Source organism: Sceloporus occidentalis, unplaced genomic scaffold (assembly GCF_023333645.1).
Source record: "Sceloporus occidentalis isolate IW3139 unplaced genomic scaffold, rSceOcc1.0.p SCAF_3, whole genome shotgun sequence".
In the NCBI taxonomy this organism is placed as follows: domain Eukaryota; kingdom Metazoa; phylum Chordata; class Lepidosauria; order Squamata; family Phrynosomatidae; genus Sceloporus; species Sceloporus occidentalis.
This window is the reverse complement of record NW_028316983.1, coordinates 116,228,678-116,250,748: the sequence shown is the minus strand read 5'-3', so window position 1 is coordinate 116,250,748 and position 22,071 is coordinate 116,228,678. Positions and strand designations below refer to the sequence as shown.

The following is a 22,071-nucleotide window of genomic DNA, read 5'->3' as shown; positions in this document are numbered from 1 at the left end:
GGTGCAGCTTGCATAAGGCATTCTCACGAACTCATAGCTGAGAAAAGATCTGAATTGGAGCCTCCTCAATCTCCAGCTCATGATCTTAGCCATCTTGCTACATTAGCTTCAACCAAAGGGAACTAACTCAGCAGGACAGAGACACCAACATTCCCTCTTCTATACAAAAAAGGTCCTTTTTGCCAATGCCTCTCTTCACCTAATGGGCACAGGATTATTTGCCATGTGTTACCATGGTTGTCTGGGGTCGCCCTGTGTTGGTGGACTAAAAGATAGTTGAAAAAAAATCAAGAATCCCCCCCCCCCCCCCCCCCACTATCCAAGGTGATCCTAACATTTGGTAAATTCCCATGGATTCCAGTGGATATGCAAACACAACTTTCCTCTCCTTTCACGGCACCTTAAAAGGCCTCAGTGAAGAGGCCATACACAATACTAACTTAACCCAGAATAGTGAAAAGACAGGAACAATTTGGCTTAAGCCACATTCTACCCATTTCACCTTCTAAGCTTGTGCATACTCTACAACTAGGGAGCATAACTGCTGGCTATTACTGCTATTTTTACATAGGCCACTGGCTTCTTAAATTTCTTTACATCTGTAAAATAATGGAACAGTGAAGCAGTGTTAGATGAATTACGGTTGCTGTACAAAACACACTGGCTTTGCCTAAGCAGGTCAAGAAAGTCTATTTGTTGATCCCCCCCCCCCCCCAAACAAACTGGAATGTACCTCCTTGTCCTTAAATTACGTAGTGTGACAGAAGCCATGGGCTTTGCACATTTCCAAAATGTTAACAGTTGAGTGAGGCACACTTTTTCTGAAAGAGAACTAGAGACCACTTATACAACTTAGTTTAAAGAATGAAAGGCATGGCCAGAGCAGTTTTATTCATACAGGGATAAATCCAGCAACCTCCTTCAAAAGCAAGTAAATCTGACACCTCTCTGCAGTAAATGTGACCAAATGATCCAACCACTCCCAGAGCAGAGATCCAGCATTGTTACCTTCTTGTTTTTGTTGCTGTGTGCCTTCAAGTCATTTTTGACTTATGGCAACCCTATCATTTTCTTGGCAAAATTTGTTCAGAGGTGGATTTCATGGCCGAGCTGGGACTCAAACCCTAGACTCCAGAGTTATAATCCAACACTCAAACTGTTATGCCATGCTGGCTCTCAGCATCATATCTTATGGGCCACTAATACCAATCTAAAGTCATGCTTTACTTTTTGGGAACAGGTGTCTTTTCCTATAACTTGCTCATGTGTAACAGTTTTGCAGGATTCATCCCATTAGCAGTTAAATTTTTAAGCTCTCAATAAGGCACAAACAAAACAGTATGATGTTAAAATGAGCAGTTTTCTTGTGAAAGGGGATGGGTCCCTATAGAGTGGATGAACAGCACTTGTACACTGTTTTGAAAGCAAGTCTCGATATTGGTATCCTCATGTCTAGAAGTCGTATTTTTATGGAATTTAGTTCAAAACAAAAGCATTGCCTGTTCTGAAGTACCAGCCAGACCAGAATTGTTGAGGCAAACAAAAGTCCCCTTTGTTACAGCAGCACTAAGAAGGCAGCCACTCAAAGGGAGACACTGAGAGCCACAGAGACTTTTCTTACCCTCTTTAGATGGGGGACGGGGGTTGCATTAACGACAAATGTAAAGGGGAAAACAACATTCATTCACTTAGTCACTAAGAGATACAGTAGACAGCATTACAGTATTTATACAGGAGGTGGAGTGTAAGCAATCCATTTAAAATGTTACAAAATGCTACAAAAAAGTAAGAAATAAAAATGAGAGGAACGATGCAGTGGAATGCTAAAAGACCAGAGCTAGGCTCAGTTCTTGCTACTGTGTACAAATTGCCTCAATGAACATTGAAACTGAATGTACTTCTGCAAGTGATGGGCTGGAGGACAGAGATTAATTCCAGACCACCAAGTGGACTTCCAGGCTTTTGACACTGTTTCAGAGGGTATTAGACAAAGCAGACATTCTGCAACACAGAGAAAGTTGGAGGGAGATACCTGACCACTCATCATGGATGAGATGAAGAGGAAGGGAAGGAGAAAAAAGCTTAATGACACAGTAAAGTAGTTGTGTTCAGAATTTCTACCTTCAGGAAACTCCCTTCTATAGGAACTCGCCCAGTGAGAGACTTTTCTCCACCTTTCCATAAACCCCAGTATACCAAAGAAACTTCTAGGGCATTCAGGGCATGGAGTGAGCTGGCTAGGCCAACTGAACTTGTCTGCTGCCTGTATGAATTTATGTTTTCTTGGATTATTTCCATGGCTTCCATGGCTCTGTATTGCAGGCCAGTAGAGGCAATGAGACTTCTCCTCTCTGGCTGCCCATCATCATTCATCTTTTCACTCAAGCATTCCCACAAGCTCCAAGAGGCCAAACCCCTCTTATCTATTCAAAGGAAGAAGTGCTGGCTGTTTCAGCCACACCACGTTCCTACCTATCCTACATGATTCATACATTAAAACTGTGGAGGACAATTTATTTCATCCTCACAGGACTGAAAAGATCAGGAATTACTAGCTTTCATTTTCTTTGTGACTCCCCTTTGCTTTGGACCAGCTTCACTATTACTGTTAACATGGTAGTGCAATTCTTGATATCTTTGTGGATGCTTGTACATCTAATAAGATGTACCTTTCTTTAATAGGTACATGTTTTAATACACACGAGAGAATGATGCCCTGTCTGATTGACAGCCACCTTTCCCTTAAACTATTAAATTTTAGACCTGACACAGTCAGTCACCAGACAGAAGCAGCTGTTAGTGAAAAGCAGCATCCAGAGGGAACAGACCCCCTATGGGTTAAGATCTCTTCTCACCAGGCTTACTTTCAAAGCCAAAAATAATTCACAGAAAAAAGCAAGACTTTAGCTACAGTAAGCTTACTGGCTTCCCACTTTGCAGTGTAATGAAACTGAGGTTAAAGCTCTGAAAACTGAAGTCAAACTACAGCAGCCTGAGGCATGATAGCACAGTATAGGTACAATTCAAACATGTATAGCAGATTTTGCCCAAGGTTTCTCCTAGCCTGCTATAGAACCAGATCTGCTTGACATGAAATGTGTATCACTCTATGAAGTTTTAACATTGGGTACAGAGGTATTTAGCCTTCGTGGATTGATAGCACAATAATGTTCTGGAGAAAAACCAGTGTGAATTTAGTGACTGTTGGCCCATGTAGCTCCATGATTATTTGCAGGGCAGTGCTGTGTAAACTGGCTTATGAAGAGAATCCTCTGAGGCAACTGAATGCTTTCCCACAAGGGCCGTTGTGTCTGTATGTGGCTTTTAACACTGCCAGGAGTTCTGTTTTTACAAGGAGAAGAAAGGCATCTGAAATACTTCCTGAAAATGGTTCACACCTGCAACAGGATGGAAATGGCTCCTTCCTTTCCAATCCACTTGCTTCAGAGAAAAGCGCAGAAAAACAGCCGTGTTCAAAACCTGCAGGAAGTGCTTCCTGTGACAGCACAGTTTGGGCATTTGTTAGTATTCTATTATTTCCTCAGCAAGTTGATCAGGATTATGAGCAGAAGAACCATGAGATTCAGTCATGCCACTGGTGTCCATCCACAGAGGAGCACAGTATCAAGCTCCCAAGACATGGTTTTTATAATGGGAATCTTCTCTGTTGGACAGGAAGAGCGTCTGAGATTTCATTGAGAAAGGAGCTAGCTAAAGTATTTGAGCTCCAATTTGTCATCACACAAAAAACAGGATAATCACCACCAGCAGAACAACAAAGAGAATGATAATTGCACACCACTGTCGCCGATCTGCAAAAGAGTATGTATGGTTAGTCCTCTGTTTTTCAGGAAGGATAAAGAAGGAATTCCTTTGCATTTAGTAGTGCTCTAGCATATTAAAGCCCAGAAACTCAGAAGTAACAGATAATGTGATATTGATAGAGAATGTTTTCAATATAACTTATTTTGAACAATAATTTGGAACAAAATTATGCTCCATGATAAACTCCCTTTTTTGCCTAAACATTAAATCTTCCACAAAATGTTGCTGGTGATACATCTAAAGGGTTTGACAGATATCTTCTTTTTGGCCATCCCTTAATTTAAAAATCAAACCAACCTAAATCTCATCATAGTTTAGAAAATATTTTTAATTTCTTTTTGTTGCCCTTTCCCAGTGTTCTACAGTAATGGTTTCCAGAAGCTCTGTTCTAAGGAATGCCTTCCATGCTTGTTTGGAATTTTTGTATATAGAGGATTGTTGAGCATGTTTTAGGAACAACACATTTCAAATGGTCTCACAATCACCCCAAATGAAGCTAAAGAATGCCTTAGTTCACTCTCAGCACTTTCCTCCACTTGAATTTTTACAAGAGAAGATTTACAATGGTAGCAAAGCTGTTTGGGGGGGGGGGGGGCATTACTGATTTTCTGTTTACTGGTAAGCTAACAAACTCCCAAGGCTTCCGTGGAATTCACTTTGAAAGAAACGATTCTTCCCAACCAGGTCTTTACTTGCTACTCTGTTGAAAGATTTAGACACCTCCACCTTTCAAATGTAACTGAGCTATTGCTTTTGGAATCCTTAAAAGATAACATTTAAAAAATGTGGGATTGAAAATTTGAAGAGTTCCACTCATATTGTTTTAGGAAAACAAAGACATCTGCCTCTCACCAAGCTTCACAGTGACCTTTTAGATTAACTGGCTGATCGGTACACCAGGATACAATGGTCACAACTGAAACTGAACATTTGAGAAATCAGTAGACGTCAGAAAGCTGAAAAGCCACTAAAGCAGGGTTCCCAACCCCAGGGGGTGCGAAATGGAATTTCAGGTGGTGTGACAGAGTGGCTTGTGTCCTTGAGTGTCACAAGTCATCACTCAATTTTCCCCTCTGAAATAAATTAGAATCTAATTGCTCAGTTTAGATCTACATTTAATGCACTGTGTTCTAAGCTTATACTTTTAAGTTCAGTTTGTTTGCCCATAATATTGTATGTGGTTCAATTTGTAGTTCAAAAATTAGAAATTAGACTTCATCTTCAAATGTGATAGTACTTTTGTAGGGGGTGCAAACACTAATTAAACATTTCCTAGGCATGTGGGGCGTAGAAAAGGTTGTGAACCACTGCACTAAAGTAATTACCCTTGACTTCCTGGAATCCCACAGCCAGCAAAATCCAAAGAGAGCTTTTCTGAGGCCTGCTAGTTCAGCCCCTGCAAAAAAAGGAGATTTAACGTGTTTCTCTTAGATTCTGTGCTACTCACCACTGGTCATGTGGGATACTTTTGCAAGCTTCTTCATAACATTATCTAGTCGTGACTGCGTGCTGTCCAGCTCATGAGCGAAATCATCCAACATGCTGGAACCACAGGAAGGGGGGACAGAGTGTCAGACAAAGCAATAGACTAATTTTTAAAGTTTAAGACTTAATTTTAAATTTAAATTAGTAAGGGGAGGACACCTCACAAACACACATTTTACTAACATTTAAAATCTTTGATTCCCTGCTACTACCCCCCTCCATTCCCTTGCTTCTCTCCCTCAGGGCTCTGTGCCTTCCTTGCATCTTGTGTTCTTTTCCATCATCCTCACAGAGGCAGTAGTTGCTGTCCACAGAGGCAAAGTGAGGAGAGAGAAATGCAGAAGTGCATGTGTGTGTGGTGTCACACACATTCACTTTCCTCTCCTTACCTGGCCATTGGGAATTTTTCTGAAGCCCACTGCTACTCCAATTGGTCCTCTCCATGGTTGAGCTTCCAAGCTCACATGCACACTACTCTTTCCTCACTTTCTATTGCCCCTCTAGAATGGGGCTGCTGCTGCTTCCATGATGTTTAAGGAAATGAACAGGAGATGTCAGCGGCTACACAGAATAAGGCTGGCAAACTGTACGTCTCTAGTATAGTCTACAGAAGTATAGAGGAAACACGTGTTAGCCTGATCTATGCTGGCTGTTTCAAATCTCCCTGAAGGAGAGAAAGGCAAATAAACTGGCTCCTTCTATGTCTGTTTTTTTAAAGTATCACTTTAAGGAAGAAAGCAAAAATCTAAAAGATCTTCTGCTGGGTTAGATCCTTGATAACCACTATATTCTACATGCTGATCTTTTCACTAAACAGCCACAAAACAGCCTGTAGGAAGCCTCAGAGTCAAAATACAAGCTGCAGGAAAAACACACATACCTGTTTTTCAATGGTATTGATGGCTTTTGGATTTAAATGTAAAGCACTGGTGAAAAATTGCCAGCCTTGCATGGGACAGGGGCTGTTTTAACCTTGCTCATGCCGCTTGCCTACTCACAACTAGTCAGCCCAAATTACTTTTCTACCAAAGTTAAGTGAACCTCCAGATTCACTAATTTCTCTTCTCATAAGACATCTTGGACAAGAGTTGTTTGACAACACAGAGACAGTATTAAGAAGTTAGTGCACTTGTGGAACAGTTAACCTTTTCAGCTGGGTTAAGAAAATCTGACCAACAGTTTTACTTTTTAAGTTCTACAAGATTATGAATTTTCCTATAGGGAGAAATTTGTCTTCACAAAGATAATACATCACTTGTTAGAGCTCATTTCAAAGCTCATTTCAAAGAAACATCTATTTTTCATTCCCTACTAAACTGAGCTAAACTGCTTGCTTTTGGTGCTGGTTGAGAACTGAAGAGGAGTTTCTAGTGGGACAGACCAAATGTGAATCTAATCCAGAACAAAACACACTGCAGAAATAATCCAGTTTGAGACCACTTTAACTGCCCTGGCTCAGTACTAGGGAATCCTGGGAATTGTCATTTATTGTGGCACCAGAGCTCTCTGACAGAGAAGGCTAAATGTCTCACCAAACTACAGTTCCCAGAATTCCCTAGCATTCAGTCAGGGCAGTTAAAGCGGTCTCAAATTGGATTACTTCTGCAGTGTGTTCTGGACCTTTGTTTCCAATAGTGGGCAATCACTGTTTTCAGGGAAGCCCACAACCATGACACACAATGTCAAAAACAAAGTGAACGTTTACTGCAAGGAGGCTGGAACAAAGAGATATATACTGTGCACTGAGTGACTAAAATGTGTTGAGTACTTACACTGCTTGTTCATCTAGCTCTCCTCCAATGCGCTGGGACATGTTCTTTAATACCCCAATGCTGCCAGAGACCAGCTCCAACTGTTCATCCTGCTGCTCAATGATTAACTGGTAGCCAAAAACAGGAATGGGGATAAGGAGGAGTTTATATAGTTACCATCACATTGCCAGCTACAGTTGATTTGTGTGTCCAGACTGTCTCTTGCAGCTTCCTACACAAACAATCCTAATTTCCTAAGCATGGAGACACTACCTGTAAGGAGAAAAAACAAATCTCCTCCCACCCCCAAAAGATTCAAAGGGAAAAACATATGGTTCAAATTCCCTTATCAGATTTTCCCCCCTTCTAAATCAGACTGGGCACCTGTCAAGAGGTTAGGGGAGCACACTGGTCCACAATTAAAATTTGGTGACCTGTGCCTCCACATAGCCACTGCAAAAAATTGGGGTTTTGCCCCCTAAGCATCCTCTAAGGGAACACTTTTGGCAGGTCCTTGGCTCTCAGTAGGACAGGTACAGGAGGGTTGCTTTTAATAACAGGAAATAACCTGGAAGTCAGCTTCTAGATCATTTTTTGTTAGCAAAAAGAGGCTTCTTTGGGGTCTAAGATAGTTAGGGGGGGGGGGGGAACATGGCAAAATTGCCTTCATGCCCCTAGAAAATGTTGGAGCATAAAAAGGGATCCTGAACTGGCAGGAGTGAATCCCTACAGACTTACATTAAAAAGGTGGCCTCTTTGAAAGATGCTATGGAAAGATGGGTTCAGAGAACCTTTTTGCTGGTGTGTGCATGGCATGTAGTGGCTGATGCTAATAGTAAAGGGGAAGAATATGCATTTGGGATAAGGGGACCATGCATAGGACCTGGATAGGAACTCTGAATAGACAGCTGCCTATTCCTGCTTTGCTAACAACAGATCCAAACAGGTACAAGAAAGCTACGCATGTTATTTAGATATGATTTGTTGCACCCCAAAAATCATATTTGGGTATTAACTATTTGCTGATGAAATAAGATTTGAAAATTGGGCTCTTCGAGCAGCCAGAAAAGAAAGGGGTTATTTCACACATTTTGTTAATACCAAAGCTGTCCATATCCCTCAACCCTTGTTAGTCATTTGAATATCAACACACCAGGTGTGTGCAGGATGAATGTATCTCAGCATTAAAGTAAAGAGTGCTCAGGCTCCTGTTGCCCTGGGTTACAACAGAGAGAAAAGAGTATAATTTGCCCTCCTCACTGTTTCTCTGTGAATTCCTCAACCTGGCAGCTATACAACCACCAGACATCCTCCCTAACCTCTCTGTTTCTATCACTTACAACTTCCTGCTACTCTTCCCTGCTCTGTTCTCCCTATACTTATTCCTTAATTGGGGATTTGCAATTTGTGCCTGCTCTGAATCTCACAATGTAATCCCATGACATTCTTACAGCAAGACCTTCACTGCAAATCCTAATTACACTAGTAGTCAGTTGGCATCTGGTCAACAAAACTGCCTTTCCCCCACTCCACCTTTAGGTGCACTATACACAAAGTTGCCAAAAAGAGACTGTATAGGATGAGACACAGGAAATATCCTACCTGTTGCTGTGCCTGGTGCTCCTCAATGAAGTGTGAATTCACAGACTGCATTTCACGATCCAAACGGCCATATTTGTCAGGCACAGAGCTCCAGTTATGAGTTGCACTTTCACCCAGAAGTACCTATATATCAATGAATAAATGAGAAATAAAAATTAAATGTGGTGACTAAATGAGGATTGCTTCTTTCACTATAGAGTTCTGAGCAGTGATGGAAGTGACTTTTCCTCCATATGAGGAACGTTGGCAATTAAAGTCTTTGTTCTAGTTAAACAGATTCTGAAGAAGGGTAACAAATGTTCAATAAGAGAGCTCCATTTTTACAGCCTAAGTTCTAGAGTTTAATTTTGGTGGTGCAGGAACAAAAAAACAAGACATGACTGCATTTTCAAGAATGTGCCACAGTTTGAAACTTTAACATGTGGGACCAAAACTCATTTAAGATTGGCTCATGCATCTGTAAAGACATATGGGGTGCATCCACACTTCAAAAATTGTAGCACTTTGATTCCACTTTAACTGCCATGACTCCATCCTATGAAATCCTGTGATTTGTAGTCTTTGAAGGATTTAGAGTGTTCTACTACACTCCCTTCAACAACTGCATTAGTGCTTTCTGCCACAGGCCTTTAAGTATTTCACAAAACATCAGATCTCAGGATTTTACTGAAAGAAGCCATGACAATTGAAATACTACAAAACTGACAATCATGTAGTATGGATACTTCCATGGATAGGATTGTTGTTTTGCATCCTGAAGACATGAGACCCCCTAGACCACCATCATCCTGAACTTGGGGGGGGGGGGGCATTGCTCTCATTTATAACTGCTTCACCCCAGGGGAGATACAAAAAGGAGCTCTTGCTGCTGTTTCACACAAATGAATGCTCTGCAAGAACTATGACTATTTTTAGAAAGGCAGAGTTACTGTCTTTGGGCATGTGCCTTGTCAGGAAAGATTAGCCTGAACAAAAACTCCTTCTTACAACGTTATGCTGAATTTATAAAGGAACCCCAGTGTCCATAAATGTTCCAACCTTTGTAGAAACATTAGAAATCTTCTGTATAGCATTGTAAATATTGCTGCCTTAACAAACCTGAAATTAGATTTCCTTTTAGAAGTGTGCCTAATGCACAATATTTAAACATGAAACATCTAGTACAGATGCCTCAACCACATCTAGTATATTCTGCAGTCAAGTTACTAGACAATCTAGCAATATACTGACCTGCCTGTTCTTCCTTTCAGCCAGAGCTTGAACAGAAGTATTTGACATCTGGTCCTTCATATCCTATTTCATTAAAAACAAAAATAAAAACACAAATACACAAAAACTATTATTATAAGGTGATTATAACTAACATATATACTGGTCTACAAAGCAAAACTGCTTTATCTCTAGGACAGGAAATGGCCACAATCCTTTTGGTGCCATAGGGTGCTGCCACAAAGCAGAATTAATGCAGTTTGACACCTCTTTAAGTGTCATGGCTCTATCCTAGTGAATGGTGGGATTTGACGCACCAGAGTTCTGACAAAGAATGCTATCTTACGATACTACAAATCCCAGAATGTGATAGCTCTGAGCCATGGTAGTTACAGCAGTGTCACACTGCATTAATTCCCAATGTAGATGCAGGCTTACACATACATAGATTTCCCTATGGAAGCAGCTGGACATTTTTATCTGATGCAGAGTATTTGTTTTCAGTTCAAGTTTGTGGAAGTGGAGTTGTGAATCTGGTGCCACTGCACATGCAGATATAGATATGCATGCATATGCACATGTACACATGTATCTGCATAAACAAAAATATTTGGTTGTACATTTGGTTACATATTTGGGTCTACTTTCAGCTATGCAATGTTGCCGTTCAACACAAGTGTTGTATAGCACAATCAATACACAATTCTGTAATATTTACACAATGCAAAGCCATTAGATGATCTCAGCCTTTATATCATATCTTCATCTGTTCACATTTAAAAACTGTGAGAACAACTCCTTGATGCCCTGGTGGCACAGTGATTAAATGCCTGTACTGCAGCAACTCACTCAAAGCCATAAGGTTGCAAGTTTAATACTAGTCAGGACTCAGGCTTGCATCTTTCAGAGGTCGCTAAAATGAGTACCCAGCTTGTTGGGGGCAATTAGCTTAAAATTGTAAACTGCTTTAGACACTGCTAGTTCAGTATGAAGCGGTATATAAATGAAGCTGTTTGTTTGCTTTGTTTTGTCCACAGACAGACTTCCATGGACACTTTAGCACACAAAAGTTATATTATCAAGGTTGTTAGTGATGCTACCCATACAAATTCATCCAGGAATTGATCTTTGGTTACATCACTTTTGCCTTGGTTACATCATATTTGGACTACTATAATGTACTGTAAATAGGGCTGCCTTTGAAGAGTGTTCAGAAACTTCAGCTGATCCAAAGAGCTGCAGTCAAGCTGCTAACAGGGGCAGGTGATAGAGATCACACAATACCCTTGTTGAAACAGCACCACTAACTGCCAGTCTGTTTCTGGGTACAATTCAAAGTGTTGGTAATGACCTATAAAGCCTATTTGGCTTAGGTCCAGGCAATTTGTCAGACCATACCTCCCTATATGAGCCGTCCTGGGCTCTGAGATCCTCAGGGGAGGCCCTTCTCTCCATCCCACCACCATCACAAGCACGGTTGGTGGGGACACGAGAGAGGGCCTTTTCCATGGCTGCCCCTAGACGCTGGAACTCCCTGCCCAGGGAGGCCAGAATGGCCCCATCCTTGTTATCCTTCCACCGGCAGGCTAAGGGCTACTTGATTAGACAAGCTTTTAAAACAGAAAGTTTTTCAGGCATGTGATGGGGTGTTGCCCTATTGTTTTAATGTATTTTAAGCATTTTAATCTTTTTAAACTTGATTTTAGCATTGAATTTGTTTTAATTATTATAGTAATTTAATTCTATTTTAATATATTATTTTTGTATGTTTTTAACTGTATGATTTTTTTAATGTAAGCCGCCCTGAGTCCCAGCCTTGGGAGAAGGGCAGGATATAAATAAATAGCATAAATATCTTCTCCTTGTTCTTCTTCTTCCTTCAGAGGTCCAAAACACACTGCAGAAATAATCCAATTTGAGAGCACTTTAACTGCTCTGGTTGAATGCTAGGGAATTCTGGGAACGGTAGTATGGTGAAACATTTAGCCTTCTCTGTCAGAGTGCTCTGGTACCACAACAAACTGCGATTTCCAGGACTCCCTAGCACTGAGTGAGGGCAGTTAAAATGGTCTTAAACTGGATTATTTCTGCAGTGTGTTTTGGACCAGAGTGGACATGTATAAGATTGCTCTGTAAGAAATACTTAGGAATCATTCAAACAAGTGTACTAAGGACTTAGAAACAAAGAATGGTTAGCTGTGTAGTTTTTAACCAATGGGCATTGTGAATGGCATTACCTTTCTATGCTGGTGGGACTGTGTATTCCTGTGAGGCATGAGGAATTTGGGAAACAGATTAAATGTGCAAACAGCTACTGGGCAGCAGCAGGAGTGGGGGGTGACACTGGTGGAGGATCTCCCAAACATCAGTGGCACCATAGCTAATGCTTGCTAGTACGGTCCACCCTTGCCTTACATGGAGGATCCGTTCTGGACCCTGCTGCGTAAGGCGAATTCCGCCTATGCTCAAGCCCCATTAGAAACAGTGGGGCTCGTGTGTGGTGCAGTGGTGGCGTGCAGGGCGCCACAGGTGCGCATGCCCATTCATTTGAATGGGACGTGCCGCCCCTTGCGCCCTGCGGCTTGAGCGCGTATGCTCAACCGCATAAAGCGTGCCTGCATATAACGTGGGTACACTGTACTGCACAGAGGGAGGCACAGTAAACCCCTTTTGAATGTCTGTTACCCCAAAAACTCTAGGATGAAACAATCAAAATGAAACACGATATAGTGCCGGAAGATGAGAATCCCAGGTCAGATGACATTCAGTGAGCTCAGGAGAAGAACAGAGGATAACTACATGTAGCACTGTGGCTAATGACACAACTGGACTGAAGCCAAAAGGATGTTCAGCTGTTGATGTGCTCAGAGATGAAAGTAAATTCTGAATACATATGCACAGTGCATATCATAGGAACATGGAATGTGAGAAGCATGAATCAGGGGAAGCTAGACATAGTGAATCAAGAAATAGAACATACAAACACTGCAATACTGGATATGTGGTAAATGTAGAAAGGAATCGGACATTTTCAGTCAGGTAATTAGTGTTTTACTCAGAAAATGAAAATCTATGGAGAAATGGAGTGGTATTTATAAGTTAAGAGAGATGTACCAAAAGCAGTCAAAGGATACAATGCAAATAAGACTTTAGGGGAAACTTATCAATATAGCCTTAATCCAAGTTTTTGTTCCAACAAAGAGACAGAAGAAAAATTGAAAGATTCTATGTTGGAGTGAAGGAGGAAATTGATCACACCCCGAAACAGGACTCCTTGTTGTGTATTTCTAGTCCGTTCAAGGTATCTGAACAGAAAAACATCTTAGATAAAGGCCCACATATTCCCACATTTACTAGTTTTATTTATATCCTACTCTTCATAGGACATTTAGGAAATCTCATAGGAATTTTGATATCACAAATCCAGGGGAGGGAACAACAGCATTAGAACATTCAACAAGACCACAATAATTAAACAACAAATGAGACCAAGAAACAATAATCAGCAAGGTTATTATAGCACCAACTAACTGCTCTTAAATGTCCAGACAAATAGATGGATTCATGACCAAACACTCAGGGTTTATTAAAACACAGATAGTTATTGTTAGTTCTTTTTTGCCTGACTTGTCCTTGGAAAAGACATGTTCAACAATCAATATTCTGCATTTGTTCGTGTTCAGCTGTGGGAGCTTTCGTGTTCATACGTCCTCTTCATCTCAAAGACACTTACAGGTTGCTTTGCTCTAACAAGTAATCAAGACTTCTGTTGTATAATATGGTTATGTCCTCAAATGCCTTACCCTGACCACCTGTCGTGTGCTTGCGATGAAGGATTTTCTTATACCCAGTTCTGTCGCATCAAGGTTGAACTTCCGAGGGTTAGCTTCAACAATGCGTTGAATAGCTGGTTAAGGAAACTGTCTGATACATAGATTGCCCTAATAATCATTAACATGGCCTTTTAAAAATAATCATTTTTCTGCATAAGGAAAAAAAAACCAAAGTAGTAGTACATTCCATAAACCATTTTTAGAACTTGTTTAGAAAGTGTATGTACATTTTTTGTGCTCCTTTAATATGATTCTTCTATTTTCTGTTTTCAGTTAATACACTGCTCTAGGTTCCTCTGAACCGACATGTAATATTAAAAGTACTTTTATTGCTTCGGATTGTATTTGAACAATTTAATGTTCTCAGCTGGCTGATTATGCCTTAGCTATTGTATATCTTTGCCTAATAACGTTCTGTTTTTGGTAACTATAATACATGGAACAGGACGAGACAAAGGAGAGCAAATCCAAAGGGACTTTACAGGATAACTCGAGGCACGAGAGAGGTAACTTTCTGCTCACAGCAACACCTCCAACTTCCATTATACCAAGACATACTTATCAGATTAAACAAGTGTCAAGATTATCAGGTTTCCTGGATGAGTACTAACCAGGTTCATTTATCAATTGATCAGAGAACCCAAAGGATATTAATAGTTTCGTCTAAGTCCTCAAGATCCCACTCAATGCTCCTTAGATTGTTCCTTAGCTCATTAGTGGTCCAGTCAATTTCTTCTCTTGTAGCTGTGGATGGATCTTGCAGGAGCTCTGTCCATCTCTGGAACAGCCCCTGGGCAGTGTTCACTGCTTTCTGAACCTCCCTGGAAGTAAAAGAAAATATATAAATTAAAGACTATTTAAAATGAAATAAAACCTCATCATCACTACAAAGGATACCAACTTGCTATCCGTAAACATTTTGAACTTTTATAAGTATCTTATCCTTACGTGCCTGCATTCAAATATAAACTATTTTAAGCTTGGTCTTTGATAACATTGGTGCATTTATGCTGAGACTATGGGCCAGTTCATATATACCCTCCTGTTGGAAGATTTGCTGCACACAGAAAAGGGGTGTGTTTGTGTGTGTAATCCTTCACAATGCACCAAAAGGAACATGTTTTGGGAGCCATGTGCATCAAAGTGCAGTTTGTTTATTCTTTGTCAGTTAGAGACAAAGTAAATGAGATTGTGCTAATTTGGTCCTATGTCTACATCACAGGCTAGCTGATATCTAAATTGGAGGCTATATCCCCCCACCTATAAAACAACAGAGAAAGGTATGCTAAATGAGTGTATCAGTTAGGCCCACTAGTGTTACAGGGCAGGAGGAATGATCAACATACACAGCTTAACTTGCTTTTGGTCCTTAAGGAAATATTTTTAAAATAGCTATCATGAAAATAGAAGAAAATAGAAAAATGAAGAGTAATCTCAAGCAGAGGTGGGCAATTGTGGCCTTCCAGATAGTTTTGATTTGCAATTCCCACAGTCCTTCACCACTGAATATGCTGACCAGGGCTGATGGGATTTATAGGCCAGAAACATCTAGAGGACAACAGTTGCTCACAGATTAAAGAGACTAAAACTTATTATTCACAAGTGCATATGGTGGCTTTAGAGCAGAAGTGGAAAACTTTTAGCCTTCCAGACGTTTTGGACCTCAATCTCAGTAATCGCTTCATTGTTGTGTTATTATGTGCCTTCGAGTTGTTCCCAACTTATAATAATAATTATTATTTATAGGCCGCCTCTCCCTTTCGGATTGTGGCGGGTTCCAACAAAAAACAAATATCAATCACAAGCACAAAGTCATAAAATCACAATCCCCATTCCCTACAAAACCAACAAATTAATCGGTCTAAAAATATTTTGGGTTAAAAATTGCAACCTAAATTAAAATTATAAAACAGACAGGTAATAGTAGAGGCTATAAACAGACAGAGGGACAGTCTAATTAGTTGTTGAAATCCACCAGAGAAGGCCTGCCGGAAAAGATCCATCTTAACTACCTTTTTAAAGGCAACCCTAAGTCTATCATGGGGTTTTCTTGGCCAGTTTCTTTAGAAGCGATCTATCACTGCCATCCTCTACGGCTGAGAGAGTGTGATTTCCTCAAGGTCACACGGTGGGTTTACATGGCTGAGCCAGGATTCAAACCCTGGTCTCATCACAGTCCAGTGTTCAAACCACTACACCATGGTGGCTCTAACCCCTTATCATGGCCTATACTGAGTGGACCAACAGAAGTTGAAGTCTAAAATGTCTAGATGACCAAAGTCTCCCCGCTCCAGTCTAGAAGCCTTGTAAAAACCATTTTCAGGTAGAAAATGTCAGATTCATTTTTTAGACATTAAAGATCATTATTTCATTAATCATAGCTATCCATGCTCGCTTCTCTATTGGCAGGAAGAAGCTATTACAAATACCGTTTTACAACACCTAGACCTGACTCCTTTAGTTTTCTGACACTGACAAAAATCCAATGCCTGTCCTTTACCTCTAGCTATCTCTGTTCCATGCTGGTGTTAACATGCTTCCTCTAAGCAGCATGTGCTCTATTCTTGACTTTTTCTCATTCTAGACAAGCTTGTAAAATAGATTTAACAGAGACAACAAGAAAGGAAAGAAAGACCATCTGATTTATCGTAGCATAAGATTTTGTGGGTTACAATTCACAACATCGTAATCCATGAATGCTCATGTTAAAATAAATCAGGTAGACTTAAAAGTGCTACAAGACTCCTTTCTGCTTCCTTCCTCATTTTTCATACTCAAACAGTTGTCTCTTTGTTATTTCACTGGTGTGTCTGAAGGGAAAATGAAACATCAGATCAGAATAAACTGGCACTTTGGCAGATGAAGGGTGTGTGCATTTAATAATACCAGGCAAACCAAAAAAACTATCCTTAGAAATCAAATGGTAGAGGTAGTGAGTGTGTTAGTCAGGATTTCAATAAACATGTCAGTGACAGCTTACCACAAAAGCTTTATGTGAAGCATGGTCTTGCCTACCCCACTTTGTTATGGCTAAACAATGCCTGATGTGCCAAGATGATATGTTTATTCTGCTTCACTTTCCATAACATCATTTCCACTACACAGGAAATTTTCCATTCATGAAATCATCATCCTGTGACAAACAATGGCTTATTCCTTCATTTCCCCAAACATCCAACAAACATCTCTGAACACTCACGACCTTGTTAAGGACTACATTTGGTTGTGAAATAACCTTCTTATTCTGTTATTAAAGCCACAATCTATTTCACAATTGCTTGCTAACCTTTGATGAATATAAAGTTCTGCCTTTACAACCTCAGTTTGTGGATCCAACTTTTTTCTTCTATCCAGCTACCTGACAGTTGAATCTAGCGAAGCAAAAGTGTGCTAGCTCAAAATTCATGGAGCTCAGCTGTATGTGTAAAATTCTGCTGATCATCCCCAAAGTTGAATACCATGCCTGTAGTATAGTGGCATGCCTCTATCAATACTGAACATACCAGGCAAACCTTGGTCTCCTATGGGGGAAACAGAAAACCCTACAGTGGCCTGTTTATAGACCAGTTCAACATACTAATCTTTACCAGAATAAACAATGTATACTGAATGGCAAATACAAGGGATGGAAAATGATTGTGAACTTATTCAGACAACAAGCAATCACATTTTAGCCTTTAATTCCAACCACTCGGAAAAACGTTCACAGAAATGTGGATTCATAAAACTATGGTTTATAGACAAAACCTTTATTCACACAGTAAATGGCCCTTGTGCATGTAAGTTTTATCAATCGCTTTTTTGAAAAGACAATTAATTTAATGTGAGGAGGAAAAGGAGACAAAACACCGAATCTTCATACATACAAAATGAAGTACATTCAATAATGGGAAAGTGATGCTATTCACAGTAGAATTGTAACACTGCAGGGAGAGGGCTGGATGTGTTACAGGTAACTTGTGCAACACAGGAACAGCAATTATTTCAGCATTGCACAATGGCCATAATCAGCTGATGGCAGCAGAAAGTGGAGTTGCGCATGTAGAACCACTGCACATGTGTACACTCTAAAAGGTAATCTGCGCTTATCAAATGTGCAATGGGACCCATTCCTGAACATATGTTGCAACACGTTATTTTTATGGGGGTAATTCCCCAGAAGATAGTAATGCTATGCTCTCATAATGTAGAACTGCAGCCTTAGTGTGTGTGCGCTATTACCTACTTGATTACATGAAGTCTAGTAAAAAGCATACTTTAATATTTCACTGAACTCAATGAGAAATACCTATATAACTGATTTCAGACACCAATAGTGTGGTATTACAGCACAAGTCTCTTCCCCTTCCACTTGGTTTTCTCTCCTGTGTCACTAACACTTTTCATCCAGCCACTCTAAAACCAGTTAAGAACAGCTCTGCTAGATCATACCAAAGAGTCACCCAGGCTGCATCTGCACTGCAGAAATCATTCATTTTAACACCACAGTTAACTACCATGGCTCAATACTATGGAATTCTGGGAACTGTAGTTTGTTGTTGCACTAGAGCTCTCTGACAGAGAAGGCTAAATGTCTCACAGAACTACAGTTTCCAGAATTCTACAGCAATGAGTCATGGCAGTTGGATAAGCAAACTGGATTACTTCTGCAGTGTGGACACAGCTGTATTCAAACATCAGACGTAAGCAGAAATCTCACAAGCGAGGGAGAAAACCAGTAGCCTTCCCACCTGTTTTTCCACATAAATCACCTTGAAATGTACACTGCCTCTGAGCATGGAGGCTTCATTTAGCTGTGATAAGCAGCTTTGTGACGTGGTGAATGTTGGACAAGGACTAGGCAGGCTCAGGGTCAATCTTTCACTGTCCTTGGGGCAACCACTACCTCCTGTCCTGACACCCACCCCCCCAGAGGACTGTTGGGTGCAAAAAAATGGGGGACGACGACGACGACATGCATCTTGCCTTAAACAACAGGTGAGATAGATATGCAACAAATCTTTCCTCCATGAACTTGTCTTAACCCTGTTTCTAAATAAAAAATCAATAGAATCTACATCTACCACCAACACATCATCTAGCAGCAAAAACAAACCCAGTCAATTAATTATAAGTCAGTGGGTTTGGTCAGCGCCAACCAAATGATTTAGATGTGAAGGGCCTCTGCCTGAGACCCATAAATGTGGCCCATAAATGGCCTGGGTCTAGGAGGCAGCTGAGCAAATAAGCCTGGCTTGGGCGACCTCTGTATCTAGAGTTCAGGTCCCTCAACAGGGGACTGTCCCTGAGATCTTGGAGGACTACTCCCAAACAGCAGAGAGCAAGGCAAGTTAGAACCACCGAGTTGGAAGAGACCGCAAAGGCCATCCAGTCCAAACCCCTGCCATGCAGGAACTCACAACTGAAGCCTACCTGACGGATGGCCATCCAGCCTCTGCTTAAAAACCTCCAAAGAAGGAGACACTGTTTCACAGAACAGTTACAGTTTGGGACTACAGCTCCCAAAACTGGGGGATTATGGGAGCCCCAGTGCAAATAAAACCCCAAACTCCCTTCCCGCCAGGGTGATCAGAGGCCTTCCTCCTTTTCCAGGAGATGTCCTACATTTCCAGGAAGGATTTTAAAAAAAAATGTCCTCCATTTTGAGCCTAAGAAGCACAGATTTACATTTATAAACATGAATCTACATTTATATGAGTGTTCCTAGGTTTTGTTCCATCAGGCCCTCCCTTTCTCTTGAATGCCCTACACTTGTCCTCCTTTGTGGTTAGGGCAGGGAGACCAGACATGTCCTCCTTTTCCAAGACACATCCGAACTTCAATCGCCTTCTGTCCAGGAGGAATTCCCAAATGTCCTCCTCCTTGGAGCCTGACTAAGCGGCATGGGTTTATATTTCCATGGGGACATACTAAAACAAATGACAGTACTTGCCCATAGGGAAACCATACTTGCCCACAGGGAAACACTGGAGAATACTTGTCCATAGGGAAACATAGAATACTTGCCCATAGAGAATCATTGGAGAATACTTATAGGGAAACACTGGAGAATACTTGTCCATAGGGAAACATAGAATACTTGCCCATAGAGAATCATCGGAGAATATTTGCCCATAGGGAAACATAGGGGAATACTTGTCCATACAGAATCATTGGAGAATACTTGCCCATAGGCAAACATAGGGAAACACTGGGGAGTACTTGCCCATAGGGAAATGTTGAAGGATACTTGCTCATAGGGAATCATAGGTAAATACTTCTCCATAGGGAAACATTGGGGATTATTTGCCCATGGAGAATCATTGGTGAATGCTTGTCCATATAGAATTATTGGAGAATACTTGGCAATAGAGAAATGTTGAATACTTACCCAATGTTTCCCTTTGGGCCAGTATTCCCCAATGTCTCCCTATGGGCAAGCAATTCCCAATGATTCCCTATAAGCAAGTATTCCCCTATAGTTTCCCTATTCTCCAGTGTATCCCTATGAGTAAGTGATGCGATTTTAGGCTGCATCAATAGAAGTATAGTGTCTCTCTAGATCAAGGGAAGTCATAGTGCCACTGTACTCTGCCCCACCTGGAATATTGTGCCCAATTCTGGGCACCACAATTCAAAAAGATTGTTGAGAACTTGGAGGAATACTAAAATGGTAAAGAGTCTGGAAACCATGAATCCCTATGAGGAATGCCTTAGGGATCTGGGGATGTTTAGACCAGAGAAGAGAAGGCTAAGAGGTGATATGATAGCTCTGTTTAAATACTTGAAGGGATGTCACCTTGAGGAGGGAGCAAGCTTGTTTTCTGCTGCTCCAGAGAACAGGACCCTGAACAATGGATGCAAGCTCCAGGAAAAGAGATTTCAGCTCAACATTAGGAGGAACGTCCTGAGAGTAAGGGCTGTTTGACAGTGGAACACACTCCCTTTTAGTCTCCTTCCTTGGAGGTCTTTAAGCAGAGGCTGGATGGCCCTCTGTCAATGGGGATGCTTTGACTGAGAGTTCCTGCATGGCAGAATAAGGGGTTTGGGCTGGATCAGGGCCCTTTTTGGGCTCTCTCCCAACTCTAGGGTTCTCTGACCCTATTCCCCAATGATTCCCTATGGGCAAGGGCTGGCATTGGTCTTAGTGTGTCCCATCCCGCCCTCCTTGCTTCCTACTACCCTGAGTCTGGGGCCTGGCTAATGCTCAGAGAGGCGGCTGAGAGGGGCGAGGAAATGGCTGCCCCTAGTTCCGCCCCCCATTTGGCTGAGGGGCGCCCGGGGTCCCTCCTCTTCCTCCTCCTCCCCTTCCTCTCCCGCCACCCACCCTTTCACCACGAAGAAGGGGTCCTCCATGGACATGGCCTCCCTCGGGCGCCCCTCGACGCGCCGCTACGCTTCCGGAGCTTCCCCCGCGCCCTCCGCTGGGCCGGCCAGGAGGACCTCCCTCGCCTTGCCGCGGCGGCCTCCCACTCTTTCCTGCCGCCCGGCAGGCTTCCACGGCCATAGGCGCCCCTCTCACGTGACCCGGGGCCGCCCTCGGCTTTCCCCATTGGACGAAAGAGAAGGCCTCGCGTCACGTGACAGGGGAGCCACGGGGGCCCCGCCCCTCGCTGCCACTGCCATCGCTGCGTCCAGTGGAATTCTGGGAGTTGTAGTTTGTGGTCTCTCTCTCTCTCTGACAGAGGAGAATAATAACAACAACAATAACAATAACAACAACAATAATATGTCTGTGTTTATTTATACCCCGCCTTCCTGCCAGTACAAGGACTCAAGGCAGCTTACAAATCATCTAAAACAGCAAAATTAAAACACTATAAATGTCTAGAAAGAGTGACCAAATATTATGTCACTGCAAAGGAAAGAAATCCATGCCTCTAAATCATGTTCAAAATGGAGGACATTTTTGGGACTCCTCCTCTGGACCCAGACGACCAGGTGTCCTCCTTTTTCCAAGACACGTCCTACATTCCAGCCCCTCCTGTCCAGGAGGAGTTCCACCATGCCCTCCATTTTGAGCCTGGCTAAGAAAAGTGGTTCATGTGGTGATAAAGAAATGCCTTGTGCGTGCTGGCATTTTGCTACAGTAAATAGAATATACATATATAAATATATTCATGATATGTTATTTATTTAATCATTCATTCATTCATTCATTCATTCATTCATTTATATCCCGTTCTTTTCCCAGGACTGGGACTCAGAGCGGCTTCACAGCAATGAAAAAACAAACAAACAAACAAAAAGTACAATTAAAAACATTTAAAAAATAAATAGATAAATGACATGCATTAAACAGAATGATTAAACTAGTCCAACCACTAGTTTATTAATAACTAATAATTACTAACTAATAACAACTAGTTATTACCAGTTAAGGTGCA

The 22,071-nt window shown here is 41.5% G+C and overlaps 1 protein-coding gene across 2 annotated transcripts; it reads right to left on the bottom strand.

Annotated features, from left to right (window-relative positions):
• Nucleotides 1-301: 301 nt before the first annotated feature.
• On the bottom strand, nucleotides 302-21,200 carry STX6 (syntaxin 6). Of its 2 annotated transcripts, none has more exons than XM_089515906.1 (8): nucleotides 21,012-21,200; nucleotides 14,357-14,526; nucleotides 13,676-13,770; nucleotides 9,894-9,956; nucleotides 8,664-8,786; nucleotides 7,083-7,189; nucleotides 5,273-5,367; nucleotides 302-3,812 (listed from the first exon to the last, which is right to left on the bottom strand). In XM_089515906.1, exons 1-8 carry the CDS (start codon nucleotides 21,044-21,046, stop codon nucleotides 3,739-3,741), a joined length of 762 nt encoding a protein of 253 aa, XP_089372032.1. In that variant the 5' UTR covers nucleotides 21,047-21,200; the 3' UTR covers nucleotides 302-3,738. The 2 variants fall into 2 exon arrangements, with proteins under 2 accessions (XP_089372032.1, XP_089372031.1); XM_089515905.1 differs by lacking the exon at nucleotides 21,012-21,200 and adding an exon at nucleotides 18,457-20,473.
• Between the last annotated feature and the right edge of the window lie 871 nt (nucleotides 21,201-22,071).